Source organism: Pelophylax lessonae, assembly GCF_965119305.1.
Source record: "Pelophylax lessonae genome assembly, chromosome: 4".
NCBI lineage: Eukaryota > Metazoa > Chordata > Amphibia > Anura > Ranidae > Pelophylax > Pelophylax lessonae.
The window spans coordinates 518,148,111-518,169,236 of NC_138771.1; the positions used below are offsets into that span (position 1 = coordinate 518,148,111).

At 43.0% G+C, this 21,126-nt stretch overlaps 1 protein-coding gene across 4 annotated transcripts in view; it reads left to right on the forward strand.

The window, feature by feature from the left end:
• BRAF (B-Raf proto-oncogene, serine/threonine kinase) overlaps positions 1-21,126 on the forward strand; it is a 172,100-nt gene that overhangs the window by 113,152 nt on the left and 37,822 nt on the right. For 2 of the 4 annotated variants that reach the window (XM_082254636.1, XM_082254635.1), the window contains exons 8-10: positions 17,783-17,942; positions 19,272-19,311; positions 20,056-20,175. In XM_082254636.1, the coding sequence (XP_082110762.1) occupies positions 17,783-17,942; positions 19,272-19,311; positions 20,056-20,175 (320 nt within the window). The remainder of the gene's footprint in view (positions 1-17,782; positions 17,943-19,271; positions 19,312-20,055; positions 20,176-21,126) is intronic. The other 2 variants (XM_082254638.1, XM_082254637.1) reach the window with 1 other exon arrangement.

Consider the following 21,126-nt stretch of genomic DNA (forward strand, 5'->3'; position numbering starts at 1 on the left):
TCCAGCTGGGACTTCGGTCTTAGCTTGTCTTTTTTATTTTAAAGGGAACCTATGTTAAAAATTTAGATTTTTTTAGCTAGCTATGTTCCTGAGAGAACTGCAGTCAACAGCTGGCCTGGGTTTCGGACTGGATTATATTAGATCCTTAAGGTCACCGAGCCCGGCCAGCGAGCGTGTGCAGGTTATAGCTCAACGCTAGGCCTCGCCACAACAGAGCCCCAATGGACAGGGCTGGCCCATGAGTGAAACGCCTTGCTGCGACGCACACGACCTGGTTTGGCCTGCATCACAGCTTACCCTCAAGTGGAGAGGTAGTCTGTCCGGGCGCCCACCCGATGTTGTTGGTATAGTGAGTAGTGTCCCGCCGTCCCGAACATATCCGGATGGATCGGGCAGACGGTGGTACAGGCTTATTCACTGAAGGGTCAGGTTCCACCTTTCCCTGTGAAGGCGCATTCTACTAGGGCGCTAAGTGCTTCTTGGACTTTTCACCATCAGGCATCAGTAATACCATTTTGCAAGGCGCCAACTTGGTCGGCTGTGCACACACGTTCACAAAATGCTATAAAGTAGATGTGTTGGCATCCTCGGATGTTTCTTTTGGCCGCAAGGTTTTGCAGGTTGCTGTTTGAAAGAGACTTTAGTCTCTTTGAGGGTGTTTGTTCCAGGTGAGCTCCGGTTGTTCCTGGTTGAGCTCCATTTTACCTGGTTGGCTAATTTTAGCCTTGGGAAGCTAAGTTTATTTCTTGTGTTGTTTTTCCCACCCCACATGCAAATACTGCTTTGGGACCTCCCTATGGTCAAGAAGATATGGAGCTGCGTCTATCAATGAGCGATAGAGAAAACTGGATTTTTGACTTACCGTAAAATCCCTTTCTCTGAAGTTCATTGACAAACGCAGTTTCTTCTAAACACTGCTTGCAACAAAACTGAGGGCTATAGCAGAGTGTTTGGTTGTATTCCTGCAGGGACTGCCCCACAGACTTGGTAAACCTTTTTCCTGCCTAGGGGGCAGCATAACCCAATGGTCAAGAAGATATGGAGCTGCGTCTCTTAATGAACTTCAGATAAAAGGATTTCACGGTAAGTCAAAAATCCAGTTTTTAAATCGTCCCCTAGAGCTCGTGCACCAAAGAAAACGTACAGTGGGTACGGAAAGTATTCAGACCGCCTTAAATGTTTCACTCTTTGTGATATATAAAAATAATTTAAGTTCATTCTTCTTCCTCATGAATGTACACATAGCACCCCATACTGGCAGAAAAACACAGAATTGTTGACATTGTTGCAGATTTATTAAAAAAGAAAAACTGAAATATCACATGGTCCTAAGTATTCAGACCCTTTGCTGTGACACTCATATATTTAACTCAGGTGCTTTCCATTTTTTCTGATCATCCTTGAGATGGTTCTACACCTTCATTTGAGTCCAGCTGTGTTTGATTATACTGATTGTACTTGATTAGGAAAGCCACACACCTGTCTATATAAGACCTTCCAGATCACAATGCATGTCAGAGCAAATGAGAATCATGAGGTCAAAGGAACTGCCTGAAGAGCTCAGAGACAGAATTGTGGCAAGGCACAGATCTGGCCAAGGTTACAAAAAGATTTCTGCTGCACTTAAGGTTCCTAAGAGCACAGTGGCCTCCATAATCCTCAAATGGAAGACGTTTGGGACGACCAGAACCCTTCCTAGAGTTGGCCGTCTGGCCAAACTGAGCTATCGGGGGAGAAGAGCCTTGGTGAGAGAGGTAAAGAAGAACCCAAAGATCACTGTGGCTGAGCTCCAGAGATGCAGTCAGGAGATGGGAGAAAGTTTTAGAAAGTCAACCATCACTGCAGCCCTCCACCAGTCGGGGCTTTATGGCAGAGTGGCCCGACGGAAGCCTCTCCTCAGTGTAAGACACATGAAAGCCCGCATGGAGTTTGCTAAAAAAAACACCTGAAGGACTCCAAGATGGTGAGAAATAAGATTCTCTGGTCTGATGAGACCAAAATAGAACTTTTTGGCCTTAATTCTAAGCGGTATGTGTGGAGAAAACCAGGCACTGCTCATCACCTGTCCAATACAGTCCCAACAGTGAAGCATGGTGGTGGCAGCATCATGCTGTGGGGGTGTTTTTCAGCTGCAGGGACAGGACGACTGGTTGCAATCGAGGGAAAGATGAATGCGGCCAAGTACAGGGATATCCTGGACAAAAACCTTCTCCAGAGTGCTCTGGACCTCAGACTGGGCCGAAGGTTTACCTTCCAACAAGACAATGACCCTAAGCACACAGCTAAAATAACGAAGGAGTGGCTTCACAACAACTCCGTGACTGTTCTTGAATGGCCCAGCCAGAGCCCTGACTTAAACCCAATTGAGCATCTCTGGAGAGACCTAAAAATGGCTGTCCACCAACGTTTACCATCCAACCTGACAGAACTGGAGAGGATCTGCAAGGAGGAATGGCAGAGGATCCCCAAATCCAGGTGTGAAAGACTTGTTGCATCTTTCCCAAAAAGACTCCTGGCTGTATTAGATCAAAAGGGGACTTCTACTAAATACTGAGCAAAGGGTCTGAATACTTAGGACCATGTGATATTTCAGTTTTTCTTTTTTAATAAATCTGCAACAATGTCAACAATTCTGTGTTTTTCTGTCAGTATTGGGTGCTATGTGTACATTCATGAGGAAGAAGAATGAACTTAAATGATTTTAGCAAATGGCTGCAATATAACAAAGAGTGAAAAATTTAAGGGGGTCTGAATACTTTCCATACCCACTGTATACCTAAGTCGCGCCCGCAAATGAAAACTGTTTTAAATCGCACGTGAGGTATCGCCACTATCATCAGAGCGAGAGCAATAGTTCTAGCAAAAGACCTCCTCTGTTCAGATGTGTCAAGCGTGTGTGAAGGCAACCAGATGAGGAGTACAAAGACCACCTACAGTCAAGCATGGTGGTGGGAGTGTCATAGTCTGGCGCTGCATCAGTGCTGCCAGCACTGGGGAGGTACAGTTCATTGAGGAAACCATGAATGCGAACATTTACTGTGACATACTGAAGCATAGCATGATCCCCTCTCTTCGGAGACTGGGCTGCAGGGCAGTATTCCAACATAACAATCCCAAACACACCTCCAAGACGACCACTGTCTTTTAAAAGAAGCTGAGGGTAAAGGTGATGCACTGTCTAAGCATGTCCTTCAGACCTAAACCTTATTGAGCATCTGTGGGGCATCCTCAAATGGAAGATGGAGGAGTGCAAGATCTCCAACATCCACCAGCTCGTCATAATAAATGTATTATCCATGGACAGCTATTGGGAAAGTGTCACCCAGGCATTGACTTGGATATCCAAAGAAGGCCTGTCCATCCTCTGCAGTAGAGGAAGTTCTACTCTAGACCCAATGAGGGAGGTTTACTAAAACTGGTGCACTCAGAATCTGGTGAAGCTGTGGGTGGTAACCAATCAGCTTCTAACTTCAGCTTGTTCAATTAAGCTTTGCCAATAAAACCTAGAAGCTGATTGGTTATCATGGATTTAGGTTAGTGCTTAGCATTCAGTGTAGGGATTGGGGTGTTTTGATACCATATGCTTTGGGCTTGGCAGCATTGCCCAACAGTGTCCCAGTGCATAGGCAAGGTGGGGTGCACTGAAAAAAGTATGACATCGACTACTACTTTTCATTAACTCTGCATGTTGTGAAGCAGTACACCACATCCACAACCCACTGTGGGGGATCAAAGATGAATGAAATGCCACTTTCTGACATTTCAATCAAGTTGGAGGGGGAAAAAAAACAGTAAACCATGCAATGTGTCATTTGCTTTGACACCACTCCCTTCACCGCACACACCAGCAGCTGCCGTATTACTGAGCTACTGCTGTGAATGAACCCTTAAAGTTGTTGTAAACCTCAGACTTGGAAGTATGAAGAAAGCATATCCATTTATACTGAATACTTGTCTAAGTCCAGAGCACAAAGTTTAATTTCTCTCTGCTGCTCCGTTCCTCTATCAGCATGAGTCACTTCTGACAAGTTTTCCTGACACCAAAAGCAAAAAGGTGATGGGAGAGGGAGCTCCAGCACACAGCCTGTGATTGATCCGTATCTCTCTTCCTGTGTACTGTGTGAAGGGGGTGTGTACCTTCCCCCAAAGCAGCTCTCCGCTCCCCTCACTAAGCCCTGCAGACTGTAACTTCAACTCCGCGCTCCCTGCTTTCTGGAAGCTCAGACTAGCTGTATAAATTTAGAAATATTTACAGACCCCCAGATCTCTCCATAAAGAGTACCTGTCCCATACTTTTTGCTGCCACAAGGGATGTTTACGTTCTTTGTGACAGCAATATATGTGATTTAAAAAAAATTATTATTAAAGCAAGTGTAAAATAAATAAAAAATGAAGTGCGCCCCCCCCCCCGTGCTTCCATGCAAAGACGAACACATGCGTTTGTCCCGCACACAAACATTGATCGTCCCATACGTGAGGTATCGCCCTAAGTATCAAATTAGGGGCAGTATTTCTAGCACCAGACCTCCTGTGTAAATCTGAAGTTGTCACCTGTAAAGGATTTTAAAGCATCACTTATGGATAGTAAAACTTACATTTGTTTGACGCCGTTGCGTGTGGGTGCACAATTTTAAATGCCTTTCAAAACTAGGTACCTGTTCTGCCCCCCCCCCCCCCCCCCACACCAAAAAAATAAATGTTATACGTCTGATCAAGGTCAGAAGGAAGAAAAGCAGAAATTCTGCTTATGGGTGGAGTTCTGCTTTAATAGTTTTGTTACCTTTTATGAAGCCATAGATTTGTAATTAGTGAATTAATGAACTGGATGAGTTCGTAGTACAGTAGAACCACCTTTGAGCAGAACATATTTAGAAGACTCTTTTCATCACATATTCCAAAAATAGAGGGTGGTTCCTTATTTTAGGTCAATGGGAGGAGCCATACAGCTCTTTCCATTATGCCCCAACAGTCACAGGCACACCCAGAACCATTGCAATATAGTGCAGATACAGCCTAATATTATAGAACCAGCTACACCAAACTGGATACATAACCTATTGTATTGTAATATTTTGCCAACAGTAGTGTTACCTAAACATTTCATTCAAATTCTATGCAGTCAGGTAGGCACTCTATTTCTTAGCTGTTAGTAAATTGTACAGGAGATTGTACAGTCTGGTTTTGATGCTCGTTTCAAGCTAAATTTTCCTATATCCCACCACCTAATGCGAAAACTATAGGCCAAATCTTTTTTTTTTTTTTTTTTTTTTTTTGGGATAGAGCAAGGGAGGGTAATAACTAGGTAGTCCCTTTTTTTTTTTTTTTTTTTTTTTCCGCCATCTGTGTTCCATTTTGGAGATTTTTCTTCACTTCCTCTCCCATAGTTTAGTTCTACTTTAGGGTTGATCATGGCATGAGTCCTAATCGGTATTGGCGAAAACACAAACATGCAGTGAATCACCAAGGGTTTAGGTATCTGATCTATTCTCTACCCTCTGATGCAATGTTGCAGCTGTTTGGGCTCACTGTCTGGAAGACTTTGGTTTGTATCATGCAAATTCCCAGGATATGCTAATTCGTTTATGCAAATTCCAAGCCAACTCTATTACAATAGATGTTCAGCATCCCGCCACAGTAACTTGCCAAGTTTGTCATCCATAGCAGTATCTTTATAAAAAAAAAAAAAAAAGGCACATAAGCATAAAGTACAACATGTGAGAAGCGGCAGCACGAGAGGGCTCATCAGTGAAACTGGCAGAGAGGATAATTTGTCACCAAACTCTTTCCAGTTTCATAATTTTTCTGTGCTGATATACAGTATATAGTTTAGTGTCCAAGAATTGGATGGGTTTATGATATGGTCATTGAAAATGCTTATTCTTAAAGTGGACCTGAACCGGGAAAAAAAAAGATTTGCAGAACCACCTAGAAATAGTAAATGCGCATATGCAGTACCCACTCTTTGTTTTGAATTCCTCTTCTGTGCCCTGTGCTTCATAGCTGTATATCTTCAGTGTAAGATCAGCTACTGCACTTCTGCCTCTGTCTGCTAATCTCACCAAATTTTTAATATTTGCGGATTTGATGGTGCATTATTCATTCTGAGGATCTGTGCTTCCACTTCTCCTGCTGTGTTTTTTTTTTTTTTATCTTTTCCCACCAGTTATTTGGGGGTGGAAATGGGGCAGCTCTAGCATGAAGTAAACAAAGCCCTGCTTGTACTACGATAGCCACCTGCACACAGACACTGTGCAGAACAAGGCATGGTAAATCTGCAATCCACTGCAGGGAAGCTATCGACCATATTGGTGAATAATCTTTTACATTTTTGGGCATACCTTTCACAGTACAGGTTCTCTTCAAGCCTGGATATCCAATCTGCAGTTTCTGTGCTGAAGGTTGGTAAAATAAGAATTTTCATTGGTTGCTATAAGTTAAAGCATTCAAGAATCCTTCTTTTTTTTTTTTTCTTGACGAAGACAGAATGTTTCGTGAATTTGATGCTTTAAATTTTACGTTAAAAGACCTGATTGTCATTTTACAATTTATTATATGGTCAAAACGTTGTGGACACCTGACCTACCTCACACCTTCCTATATGTTCATTATTGGGAAGGCTTTTTTTTCTAGCATAGCTGTGGCCCTGTGTATAAAGTTAACTGCATAAAGACATAGTTTGATAACTTTGGTGTGGTATAACTAGAGTATCCTACACAGAGCCCTTATCTCTACTCTACTGAAAACTTTTTGGATGAATTGGAAGGTCAACCAAGCTGACTTCTGTTCATCGTGGCACAGCAAGAACAGGAGCACATATATTTTTGGGGGTGTTTTCAATTCAGTGTTTTGGCATAAGCCAACACTCCTATAAGCAAAGTGGCTGTGGTTAAAGGCCTTTCATCCCACAGCAAGCCATGGCTTCTCGCATGCAGAGTGAAGAATATATTCCTCATCAGGTCGGAAGGTTCGCCTGCAACGTTTTTTGCTTTTCAAGGTAAATTGGAGATCTAGGGTCTTTTTGACCCCAGATCTCTTAATAAAGAGGGCCTGTCATGCTTATTTCTCAGTTGTACCGCCTTTAGTAATTACCACAGCCGTTTTCCTGAAACATGACCTATTGTGGGTACTTGAGGACTGGAGTTGAGAAACGTTGCCCTAAATAACCTACGAACAAGGTTGTCCTCTTTGGTGGCCATTAAATGCAGGTCTCAGGAACTTGGAATTGTCTGTGCTTTCCTGCATGGCTGTGCTTTCATGCAACATTTTTCACCGGGATACAGTGACATTGAGGCCTCAATACTCTTTCTTGCCTAAGGTGGTTTCTTCATTTTTCCTTAATTAGAATATTGTGCTGCTATCTTTTTGTTCTACTACTAAACTTCCAAAAGAGAAGGGGCTTCACACTTTGGTTGTTTGGCATGTTTGTATTTTATCTCAAGTCTGTTTCATTTCAATGGCCTGGTTTCGTTTTTCTTCTGCCTGAAGGACCTTGTCAGGGTCAAGGCTGTTTCTATATCCACTTTTTCCAAGTGGATTTAGCCATTCATTTCTCAGGCTCAAGGACGAGGTTCTTCCTTTCCAGGTTGAGGCCCATTCCGCTAGGAGTGTCAATGGGCCATTTTAGCATCAATCCTTTATTATTTGAAGTTTAAAAGATTGCAACCTGGTCTTCTCTTCACATTTTTACAATGTTCTACCAGGTTGACATTTTTGCTTCTATGGACACCAGTTTCGGTTAAAGGGTTTTGCATATGGCTTTGTAAGGGGGTTTGGTTCCACCGTTCTGTTTCGGGATTTGGGCTTATTGCTGTGTTGCCCACCCCTCATATTTATTGCTTTGGGACATGCCATGCAGTAATGTTAACATCTGTGTCCTGTGATGTACGGTAAAGAAATTTAGGATTACTGGTTTATTTGTAAAACCCTTTTCTTGGAGTACATCACAGGATACAGAGATCCATCCCCTCTGGCTTGTGTCGCTCATTGCTTGCCACATTTTTTGTTTTTTACCTTAATGCGGGGAATGCATTAAGGTAAAAATAAAAAAAGGTTTGCTGCCTTTAGAATCACTTTAGCTCCTCTGTGTCCTCTGATGTACTCAAGAAAAAGATTTTACATGGAAACAATAATCCTAATGTTGGCTGATTACGCACAAATTTCCACAAAGACACTGGGGAGGGGGAGATCAATTTGATATTTTGGCGGGATGCACACAGGACACTTTGCAAACTCTCATAGAAGCCTTTCCTCCTGGCAGCAATGTTTGGGCAGAAAAACGTCTGACGCTTGTAAAAGTATGTAACCCGTTTAGTCACATATATAGACGCCAATCGCTTGGAAGTTAATTTCATTAACCAAAAAATGTAATTTATTCTGGCCATTGAAATGAATTAATGCTCAAGCACTGAACAAGCCTAGCCTTTCCATGCAAGTGTTTTTTTTTTTTTTCTGCCAAAACTCCTCTGCTCCTGGACTACACTGCAGTGGGTTTTTCTTTTCTGTTTCTAAAAGTCCCTGCCACTAAATTCTGCTAAAAGCCTGTGTGTGCATGCAAAGGAGTTTAAAGGGAGGGGGGGGGGGGGAACCTTACTCGTTCCGGGTGGGTGTCATATGACGTCCTCCCAGAACGTGCTTTGCTCGCTCCACTGCGCGATCTGTCACAGCCGATGACTGATCAGTGCATCGGGCCGCTGCCGGTACCATGTGATCCCTGTGACCAATCGCAGCAGATCACATGACAATTGTAAACCATGAATAGCTTTGATTCATGCCATTCATTGTTTACAATTCTGTTGCTAGCTGTGATTTGGAAGTGGTTTCGTATACCAGTAAAATTCACTGGTATAACCAATCATAATGTGTGTATAAAAAAAAAAATCCTGATCACTTCCCCAGAGTAGCACATTACAGGGGTAATACTGTATTGCTCTGGTCAGTTTGTTAAAAAATAAAAATGAAAAAAGTAACCTGAAAGAAGAAAAGAAAAAAAAGAAAATGTTATCTTATTTTTTCATACTCTCACCAGTGTCCCTGATCACCGCCACACCAGTTATGATGACACTGCACTGGTAACGTTATGTAAAAAAATAAAATAAATCATCAAAACTTTTTTTTTATTCAGACAAACAATGTACAACTTCTAAAAACTTGTCATTCCTCTTAAAACTTTGGACTGTCTACTTGTTTTGTGCACTGGTGAACAGTCATGTTGGAACAGGAAGGAGTCACCCCCAAACAGTTCCCACAAAGTTGGGAGCATGAAATTGTCCAAAATGTCTTGGTATGCTGATACCTTAAGAATTCCCTTCACTGAAACTAAGGGGCCAAGCCCAACCCTTGAAACACAACCTCACACCATAATCCCCCCTCCACCAAATGATTTGCACAAAAGTGCACAAAGTAAGGTCCATAAAGACATGAATGAGCAAGTTTGGGGTGGAGGAACTTGATTGGCCTGCACAGAGTCCTGACCTCAACTCGTTAGAACACCTTCGGGATGAATTAGAGTGGAGACTGCAAGCCAGGCCTTGTCATCCAACATCAGTGCCTGACAAAACAAATGCAGTTCCGGAAGAATAGTCAAACATTCCTTTTAGACACACTCCTAAACCTTGTGGACAGCCTTCCCAGAAGAGTTGAAGCTGTTAAAAGCCGCAAAGGGTGGACCAACTCAATATTGAACCCTACAGACTAAGACCGGGATGCCATTAAAGTTCATGTGCGTGTAAAGGCAGGCGTCCCAATACTTTTGGTAATATAGTGAGTATATATACCATAGTTTTTAAACTCTTATTTAGTCTATTAGAAGGAAAGTTTTTTATAAACACTGATTTGGGTTATTTTCGCCAAAGAAACCTCGCAGAATACAGTTTGGCCTACATCAATGAAGAAAGATTATTTGTAAAATTTTATAACCGAAAATAAGAAAAATGCATTTTTTTTTTTTTTTTATTTAGCAAAAAAAAAAAACCCAGTGGTGATTAAATACCACCAAAAGAAAGCTATATTTGTCCGGGAAAAAAAAAATGATAAAAATGTCATATGGGTACAGTGCTGCATGACCGTGCAATTGTCATTCAAAGTACGACCGCGCTCAAAACTGAAACTTGGCCTGGGCAGGAAGGGGATAAGAGTGCCCAGTATTGAAGTGGTTAAGCTTGTGTCATACTTATAGGGTGCCTGCTTATCCAGGTGGCATGTAAATTGTACGATGCTTTGTCTAGCCACCTCCTGTTTTGACTAATCACAAGAAGTGTTTGTGTGTCAATACTGCACTGAGCATTAACAGTGACATTGGCAGAAAACATGGAAAGTCTGTCCTTTGAATTTTTTTTCTTCATCATCGGCTATTATTCGACATATGTGTTCTGACCAAAATCAAATGCCAATAAATGTAAAAGCTAAAATGACCGTAATAAAAATCTGTTTTGTTTCCTGACACTTAGAGCCGGTTCACATAGGAGCGACCCGACTTGCCAGGGCGACCTGTGAAGTCGCGGTGCACAGCGACCTCGGAGCGGCATGCACAGACTTCATATCATTGAAGTCAATGCAGGTTGCTCCAGGTCGCCCCAAAGTAGTACAGGACCCTTTTTCTAAGTCGGAGCGACTTGTGTCGCTCCTATTAGAACGGGTACTGTGCTAATCTATGGCAGGCGACCCACCGCGACTTGTCAGGCGACCAGGTCGCCTGACAAGTCGCCCCAGTGTGAACCGGCTCTTAAAATGCAATCTACTTTGTATTTTGGCACAATAAAAAACAAGACAAAAGCAAAATGTAGGTAACTTTTTTAATTCGATTTTTTGTGTATAATTGCGAGTTTATATTCAGCTGCAGACACTTGAGAACTGGAAAATGTTAAAAATAAAAGATAAATGAGATTAATAGATTTATTTATAAATGTAATATTTTCTTTCCATCCAAATATAACCATAGCTGTGACTTTTACAAACCTGAAAAACAATTAAACTGAGCTTTTTACTGCCATCATTTTGCCAACCATAGCTTACAGAAAGTGAAAGCCATAAACAATTAATTGTTCCTATATCTGTTTAGTGGGAATTTTTTGCGCAAGTGGCTTATCCTCACTGTGGATGCAGCAATGTTGCTTGCTCCAAAAACGCACCTCCTTGTTGAAATGCATTAAAAAATACAAGAAGAACACATCAATAAGGCACCCGTGTTGTGTTCTTTGATGCCGTTTTTGAGTCACATGACCCTATGAAAAACATAGAAGCACAATAAAATCTCGGCAAGATTGTGTGCTTTTCCGGCACGGCACCTTTTTCTCTATCTGCAAAATGCTGATAACTCTGTTTTTGACCGTTATGTTTCGGCCGCCAAACTTTCTGTGCATCTCTAATAAACAGGTTCATACTTGCTCTGTGTAATGGTATTGCACAGAGCTACCCCTTACCACCTCTTCTGCCGTCCCCTGTTGGTGATATTGGCTCTTCCACTTCTGTGTCTGCCCCAGACATGCGGTCTCCCTTCCGAGCTGGGCTGTTTGTGTCTATTGATGCACGTGGCGTGGCCCCACCTCCTGCTCTCTGCTTACTAAATTTTATAGACAGAAGCAGAAGCCAATGTCTCCTGCTGCTCTCAGCAAAGCCTGTGAGACCAGAAAGAGAAGGGAGAGAAGAATTGCAGCTGGGCACAGCGCTGCATCGATACGGGAGTCGGGTAAGTTTTAGGAAGAGGGGGAGCACAGTGGAATTTTTTTTTTTTTTTTTGCAGAATATGCATTAGGGTAAAAAAATCTTTAGGCTTAAGGCTCGGTTCACATTGGTGCGATGCGGGAACCCTGCAAATCCACTGCAGGTTTCTGTATCGCACCCGACTCAGACAGTTCACACTGCCATATGCAAACTGCTGAGAGTGTCAATATAAAGTTAATGACACCCCCCAGATCAGTTCACATATCGCAGTGCAAACTGTCAATTCAGACAGGAATCGGTTCGCATGGGTGTGAACACCCATGCGATTTGATTCTGGTGCGGACCAAAAAAAGGGTCCTGCACGACTTTGGTCCGAATGCCATGAAAATTCATCCATACAATCTGTATCGCTGAATTTGCATCGCACAGATATCGCATGTGATTTGCATGCGATGTCTGACATCACTATAGTGTGAACCAGCACTTAGAACCACTTTAACAAGATGCTTATTCTTTTAGAGGACACGCCTGTTTTTTATGGACTCAAACGATAAGCGGTTAGAAACTTTATAGAGCTCTGCTTTCGCTAGTGGGCCCTTCATCAAACCATGTCTGACTGGACAAAATTGCTTAAAAGTAAAGGGCTGAAACAACTAATTGGCATAATCCATTAAAATCGATTTATGAAAATAGTTTTCAACCATTTTCGTAATCGATTAGTTGGTCAGCCAATTACTTGACCTGCATACAGAATGCATTATTTGTTTACATATCAAAAAATACATTGCAGCACACACATCTCAGTACACCGTCCATACATAACACGTAGTCCCAATGGTATTGCACAGAGCAGCCCTGATCTTGCTCTCCTGGAGGGGTCCCCGCCAGTACTCGTGGGTTCTTTTTTGAGTGTGCCCCCATAGCAAAAGGAAATTTCCCTGCTTTGTTGGCTGTGGTTCGGGCAGTGAAAGTTCAGAACTTCTTTCTTTTATAAGGTTGTTTTTGCCTTTCACTTCAGCCAAAACCTTATTCTTCCTTCACCCAATGGAGGGAATATCCCTCCATTGGGTGGATGGGGTTTAGGCTGTGCTCTCAGTCACTTCTTCCTTTTAACAAGACCGATTCCCCTTTTGTAATCCCAGATGGGTCCCGTAAGGGTGCACTGGCTTCTTGATCCACCGTGTCAGAGGCGTAACTAGAACCTTCAGGGACCCGGTGCAAGAAACCATAAAGGGCTCCCCGGACCCCTGGCTGGGGCCCTTCCCTTTTAATCCTGGGGCCCTTTATTACGGTCCCACAGTGGGACCCTTTCACAAGTTCTGCAGTGGGCCCCCTTCCTGCCATCTTGGGGCCTACCCACTGTGGTGGAATGCCAGGGCCCAGTTGCAAGTGTGACCTTTGCGATCCTGGAAGTTCACCCACTGGTGTCAATAGTTTTTATTTTTTGTTATTTTAATTGTATTTTTTAGCATTTTATTTTTTTTTTTTACAATGTCACTGACTATGACTCTGGCCATTCAGAAAAGGAAGGAGCTGGTAAATTACATATTTACTGACCCCCTTCCTGGCTCTCTATTGTGACATATCCCCTGCAACAGCCGGCAGAAGAGGCAAGGGAGCACAGTGGGGGTGGGGGGAAGCACAGTGAGGGGGACCAGGGGAGCGCACAGGGGGCCCAGAGACAGCAGAACACAAGTGAAGTGGATAGGAGGAGTGGCGGGGACAGCATACAGAGGAACCAATCTCCTCCATTTTCCTCCTGCAGGTACAGGAGGAAAAAGGACAGTAATTTCTCTACATGCTGCCCCCGCCGGCCCTGCTACCCAGGTGTACAGGGGAGCCGCATGGGGCCCGGTTGCAATTGCTACACCTGTAGTTACGCCCCTGCACTGTGTTTATGTGACTCTGGCAGACCCAACATTCAGGCTTGTAGTATCAGCAATTTGGTTCAACCCATACCTATCAAAATGCACTTTACTAGATCTGTAAATGCTTCTTGGGCTTTTGGCATCAAGCAACTGTTTCCCACATTTTTAAGGCTGTGGTCTTCTGTCCACACATTCTCTAAATTCACCCAGGTGCACCTTTCAACCTGTTCCAAGGCCTACTTCGGGTTCAATGTTCTTCCGGTGGTTCTTTGTGCTGCAAGCAGTGCCCACTTGAGTTTTCTCGGATCTGTTAAGGTTTGTTTGCTATCCTTCCCACCCCTCAGTTGGTACTACTTTTGGTTTTTACAAAGGAAAGACTCTTGTCCTGAATAGATGGGAGCAGTTATCCTGGCTGGCCTACAGATTTTGTTTTGCCAGTGTCCAGTCATCCTGTGAGCTGTAAAACCTAAAGGGAAAAGATGTCCTGTGTCCCTTAATGAATTCCCCCTAATGGATTCTCAAGAAAAGGATTTTTACCTGAACTGAAAACTTGGGTGCCCACATACTTTTGACCATATAGTGACCATGTGCTGATCAGATGTCCACAAACTTTTGACTATATAGTATAATATGTATTTTTGTGCTACATTATATTGGCCAAAATGGGCTGGAAACTACACAACCTTTTCTGGTAAACCGCTTCTATATTATTATTATTATTATTATTATTATTATTATACAGAATTTGTATAGCGCCAACAGTTTGCGCAGCGCTTTACAGTGTGGGGAAGACAATACAGTTACAGTACAATTCAATACAGGAGGAATCAGAGGGCCCTGCTCGTTAGAGCTTACAATCTAGAATCTATAGCGACTCCTAAAAGTAATTTACTACTATTGGAGGAGGCTGAGCTTACAATCTAGAATCTATAGCGACTCCTAAAAGTAATTTCCCACTATTGGAGGAGGCTGATGTTTTGTTTCCCTATTAAGTTTTCATAAAATAGCTGCTTAACTGGGGTGCATGCAGGAAATTGCTGTTCCTCATAGCACTTGTTGTCCATAGTCACCATGTTGTGTGTTTGCCAAAAAGAAATAGCTTGCCTCTTCATTTTAGTTTCTCCTGTTTTCTTGCCCTGTTCATTCTCTCCACCTGCAAAGTTTTTTTTTTTTTTGGCTTCAGGCAGCAGAAAGCACTTGTTTCCTAGGGCAGATATAATGAAGTGCAGCGATCGTGTAGCCGGTCATATTAACGTTGAATTATTGTGGCAAAGTTCCAATTCATCATCCTGACAGCTTGCAGTTTGCGGACACTTTAGTTTATTACACGGTTCTGCCTGAAATCCGCATCTCATGCTTCAGCGCTGACATTGGCTTGTACTTTACAGTTGTCTCGCTTCCCCCATCAGATCTCCTCTGTGAGGACCTCCTCTCCCCAGTTTTAAGCCCATGTTCCCCTTGATTGCCATTTCTTACTGTGACACATTTGCATTTCATTGCTTTTTTCAGTTGTGTTTGAGGCGAACTTCAAATTTAGTACAATGTATCGGTCTGTCTCTGTTATACAGCAAAGTTCCTGTGTGCTAAACACAAATGAAAGCTGCCATGATCTGATTTCTGAGCTCTATACATTTGAAGCTATGCTTATTCCGCTTCATGGAGATTTACAGTACTGCCCTTGAACTTATATGTAGCCTGGAAGAATAAAAGGCAGCTGCTGTCCTGGGCTTTCCAAACAGGCATGGTACTTTTTTTTTTTAAAGTATATTCTTGGAAGAAATTTAAAAAAAAAAAGCGCTATATCTCAGCAACATATGCACATTTCCCCAGATTTTGTCTTCTATTACAACTGCAAGTAAAGAAAAATAACTGTTCATCTGCCAGAACATTAGTTTCCTGACTTCCTGTTGTGAGCTGACCACTACCTCTGCTGCAGTGAAATCTCAAGAAGTGCATCGGCCTCTTATGTTATAAATATTAACATAGAAGTGAGTTCTGTAGTTCAGCATAGGTGAACCGGGCAGGTTTGATAATGCCACTTTGTCAGTGCAGCAAAGGCAGCATGCACAGAAATGTAGGCGTTTACTGGGTTTCTGGCAGATCCAAATTTTTATTTTTCTCTACTTTCAGTATTTTTAAAGGGATAAAACCTGGGGAAGGATGGTATGCATTGCAGAGATTACTAAAGGTGTGTTTTTTTTTTTTTTTTTTTTTTCCAAGAAGATTTAGATGTGACAGCTTTGTAAATGTTAGCTAGTGGTTTATTTGAGCTTGCATCCCCTTCAGTGTAACCAGTTCCAGTTCCAGTAAGCATGCAGTATTCGAACACCCTGTTTGTCAACCTTTTTAAGTCACTGTTAATAATGTACAATTCTGGGGTACACAAATCTGAGGGCTCGTTTATCCGAGCACGCACCATTGAGTGTTCCCCCGCACTCAATGGTACTGCACACAAAAAAGGTGCTGGCATGGTTTTTTAAATCATGCTGCACCAAAACACATGGTACTGCACCTGTGTTCAGCTGTCAAAGACCGCACATTTTTATGCAGTGTGGGAAAACGCGCAATTTCGCAGTTTATCGCACTGCATCTGGTGGGAACAAGCTCTAAAATGTAATCTGTGAGTCACAGTTCAGTGGTCTGTAGGTTGAAAATTTTCCCCCAAATTCCCATCCTCCCCCCTCCCAAATCCCTCCTCTTAGCATATAACCCCTCGCCCACAAATTCTGTCTCTCATTATAGGAGTAATGACAGCAGCAGAGAGGAGGCTGCCAGGAGCAGGTGTAGGCTGTGCTCTTCCCCACCCAGCTTGATTACCACCCCCACCCACAATTTCTTTTTCCAGAGTAGGAGCGGTTTGGGGAGGAGATTAGGGGCGATAATAAACAAAAAGAAAGCAGCGCCAGCTTAGTGAAGCATAAGGTTTATTAATAAAAAAAACACATAGTGACTTACTGTTAGGTAAGTAAAGGCCGGTAGGGTAGGTGAATGGGATCATCCATCTTCTTGTCCTGGATACCATTGCAGAAAGGAGGGGTGCAGGGTGCCGGTGGTGCGTGGAGGCTGTGGTCTGGCAGCCTGTCTGATGGTGCTGTGGTGGTGGAGGACTCTCAGTGGGGCTCCACTTCCTACTTCCTGTCAGCCCGACATCACTTCCTGTGAGGCGAAGGGAAAGATGGGCGTTGCTAGCTTTCGGAGCATCCGTGCTCCTTCATTAGGCGGTCACGGATGCTCCGAAAGCTAGCAACGCCCGTCTTTCCGTCCACCTCACAGGAAGTGATGTCGGGCTGACAGGAAGTAGGAAGTGGAGCCCCACTGAGAGTCCTCCACCACCACAGCACCATCAGACAGGCTGCCAGACAACAGCCTCCACGCACCACCGGCACCCTGCACCCCTCCTTTCTGCAACGGTATCCAGGACAAGAAGCTGGATGATCCCATTCACCTACCCTACCGGCCTTTACTTACCTAAGAGTAAGTCACTATGTGTTTTTTTTATTAATAAACCTTATGCTTCACTAAGCTGGCGCTGCTTTCTTTTTGTTTATTCTCCTCAGAGCCTCTCCTTGCTCCAGCTGGCAGCCGCTTTCGTGGGCCCCCTCCCCCCTTCCACCTCATCCTTTTTTATATTTTTCTACCCATTTTTTACTTTCTATATTTTTACCTCTTTACCTCATGGTATGCCACCCACCATCAGAGAGCGCCATGTAATCATTGACTTTATGGGGTGATAATAAACCCCTGTACGTCTGGACCTGAGTGCAACCCTGTGTTAACTCCTGTATACAGAGAGGAGGGAGAGCGCACAGCCCACACCTTCTCCCAGCTCTCTCTTCCTCCAGCTATTTGTACCCAGGAAGATGTGCGGGCTGCCTGAAATGTCCTTATCAACCGATGATGTCATTGGTTGGTAGGATGCGGGCTTGTCGCCTGCACAGCTTTCTCAGTTGCTGACTTTAATACGTGTGCTCTTCCCTCCTCTCTGTATACAGGAGGTAATGCAGGATCACTCTCAGATCTGAATGTACAGAGTTGGGACAGTTTGTTTTTTTTTTTCCTTTACAGCACCCCCGTTGAGAAACTTTTTTTCTAGCATATTCTTATGTGCCTGTTTAAAAACCAATGAAGCTCGCTTGCATGCAAGGGTGTGTAACTGCAATTAGATGTTTTCCCATCTCCTCATTTTACCATCAAGCTATCAAAAAGGACTTTTAAAGCCAAAAAATGTCAATAATGCATTATATTTTCTGTTTCAGGTCTCCAATCCTCCCAAGTAGTTCTCCGTCCAAATCCATCCCCATTCCCCAGCCCTTTCGACCAGCCGATGAAGACCACAGAAACCAGTTTGGCCAGCGAGATCGTTCGTCATCTGCCCCGAATGTCCACATAAACACCATTGAGCCAGTAAACATTGACGTAAGTAAATAGAGTGCTGCATGCTTAGAAAACCCACATAACTGTCAACTACCCCTTCTCAAAGATGAGTTTCTGAGGAAATGGCAAAATACACTGAGTGTGTAATCTGGTCAGTCAGCCATGAAATTCTAGCACCCCAGTCAGAAAGGACAGCCAGGTCAAAGTATGGAACAATACAAATACAAAACATTGCTGCCCCACCCCTTCCCAGTCCTACTATACAGGAGATTACATAATCTTGTTGAATTTAAAAAAAAAAAAAGTTTTTGATAATGCATTGCTTGATTAAATTATGTATTTATCTTTGCCTGGAGTTCAGCTTCATGGTAACCAGAAAGGGACACACACCTGTCAGTAACTTGTGTCCTCGGTCCATGTCCTCTGTGAGGCAGGAATCTGGCCATGGTTACCTACAGGAGGCCTGTTCTTGGTTGCTCCCCTCCTCCTCCCGCAGGCTCTGTTACTCGGGCAGCTGTGTCTGGGTGGGTTCATAGACACAGCTGCCCAAGTAACGAAGCCTGCAGAGTAGGAGGGGAGCGACCGAGAGCAGGCCTCCTGCAGGTAACCAGGGCCGAATTCCTGCCTCACAGAGGACAGCGGACCAGGGACACAAGTTACTGAGAGGAAAGGACAATCATTTACTGGCCTAGCGTGAAAAAAGCACAGGCAAGGTGCTGAAACCGCATTTATTTGATTGAGAGGACGTCCCTGCATCAGAGAGGGTTATCCAGCTCCTGATGGGATTGTAACCAAGGTCTTTGATTTCATGATATCTGGGGAGCGCATATGAATGTTGGTGGAGGAGCACTGTCACCTATTGCATCAGTCACTGGAGGTGGATTCACGGTTTCTTTGAACTTCTGGTTTACACTGCACATTTTGGTGTGTGCTTTGACACCTTATAAATCACCGTTCATTCTTCACTGTGGATTACTGACTATAGAGGATTGGACTTTCATTTTGTAATCTGTTTCCGTTTCATGAGCACATCTATACATATTATTTTGTCATTTATGGTATGTCATTTGCATATTAGCGCTGCACTTGTTTTTGTTTGACTATTTAGAAGGTATGAATTCACCTTTTTATGCTAGCGGCTCCAACCTCATAGCGCTCTCTTGTGACACATTTTGCAGAAGTGTGGAAGCTGTTTTAGCCAAAAGGGGGGCCAGCTCTAAATGTCCATGGTTTTAGAATGGATTGTCCAAAAGAACTCCAAAAGGGTGATGGTCAGGCATCCACAGACTTATTGTCACATTGTGTGTTAACCCTTCCAGCAAATGAACACAACACACAGAACGAGAAATAATGTGTTCTATTTTTTCATAGGACTTAATTCGGGACCAGGGCCTTCAGCGGAGTGAAGGAGGTAAGTGAGATTTCTTCTCCAAAGTAAACGTATCCTAGACACAACACAAATTACCTTGACCTCCCTACATACCTTTTCATAAGGCCTTATCAAGTAGAAATTATTTTGACGACCAATTAAGATATGTTTTAATTTAAAAAAATAAAGTTAAAATTTGTTCACCATGGCATTTAGCCAGTAGAAAACCTTTATTTTCTGGACTTAATATAAGCCAATGAAATAGAGCTAAAATGGGTTTCCCCACAGTGGGTTGGACTTCTCATTTCCCTCTTTCTTTTAACATTAAAAAGGTAACTTACCATATTTTTATTTTTATTTAATTCTAACCGGTTTATATCACTTTTTCTAACCTACATACACCCCTTTCTGATTAAATTTTGTGTTCATTGTTACATCTGTTTAGGCCTTAAAGTGTAACACCCTCTTCAATGTTCAATATCCATTTTCTTTAAACTCTGTATTCTTCTACATTTTATTCTTAAACTCCCAGTCTAGCCCTAATACTCCCTTCTGTACATAATAAAAATAATGTGAATTTAATGTCTGTATACTGGAATCATTTTGCTAATTATGTCTTAATTCTGCCCTCCTGCTCAAACTTTTTCCCTTTTTTTTTTTATTTTTTTTCTCCCTACTGCTACATTTTAATCCCCCTTTTTCTACTCTTTTTTTACCTCCTTCATCCCCCATTCCTTTATTTTTTTCCTCCCCTTTGCTTTCTTTACGCCTGTGTTTCTCCCGCAGCCCCTCAGGTCCAGCCGACCCGCTGCCTTCGGAAATACCACAATCGGAACCCCAGCCCACTCCTCCATACACTCCCCAGTGAAATAGTCTTTGATTTTGAGTCTGACCCCGTTTGCAGAGGTAGTTGGGCTGTTTATTTTACCTAACCCCTCACCTTGAAGTGATCCTGTGACCAGGCGATAGACAATCCAGGTATTTACATATTCTTAGCAAGCAGTACATGGGCTTTAAAACAAGTCACCAAGTCCTTGTGATCTCTGTACCTGTAGTAACCATGGAGCAATCATTCCTCCATATGTTTACAGCAGAATAACTAAGAAGTTCTTCTCTCAGCAGCTCACCCTGCCCAGAGCAAATGTTCAGTTTGTTTACATGTTAAAGATTGGAAGGCTGCTTAGCTGCTGCTTGGATTGAAAAGCAGGGGGGGGGGGGGTGAGCTGCGAGTCACTGCTGAGAAGGAGGTGCTAAGTTTTTAAACTATTGCTGGAAAGGGGGACAGGGATAGCGGAGCTACTGCTAAAAAAGGGGAATATGGTGGGCTAATCTGCTTAGTCACTGCTAGCAGGATAAGCTGAGCTGCGAGTCATTTCTGGCAAGGAGGAGCAGGGTGAGCTCAGCTGCTGTGTCACTGCTGGCAGGAGGAAGGAAGAATGAGCAGAGCTGTGGAGAGAGATGACTTAAACACCTTTACTTCATCTGAGGATGATTAGCTCCATAGTGCCTGCAGCTGCAGAGGTAAATAATTGTTCCAATAATTGTACTGCTTGGTAAGAATAAGTAAATACTTGAAAGTCCATAGCCTGGCCACACGTTCACTTTAAACTTCTTGAATTCAAAACCCAAAAAAACTGTCTCTTCCACTGCTTGCACCGCTTGTATAAGTGTGCAACACAGACACTGCTTAGTTTTTTGTTTGTTTTTTTCTTGAGCACGGTGTGCTATATAGTTATAGTTTATTAAATGTTAACTGATACTATGAATTTTTAGGAGTTTGTGCTGACCGTTGAGGCACTTTTAGCAGTGTATGTGCATGAAAGCTTACACCTACCTGGTCTAACTTAAAAAAAAGAA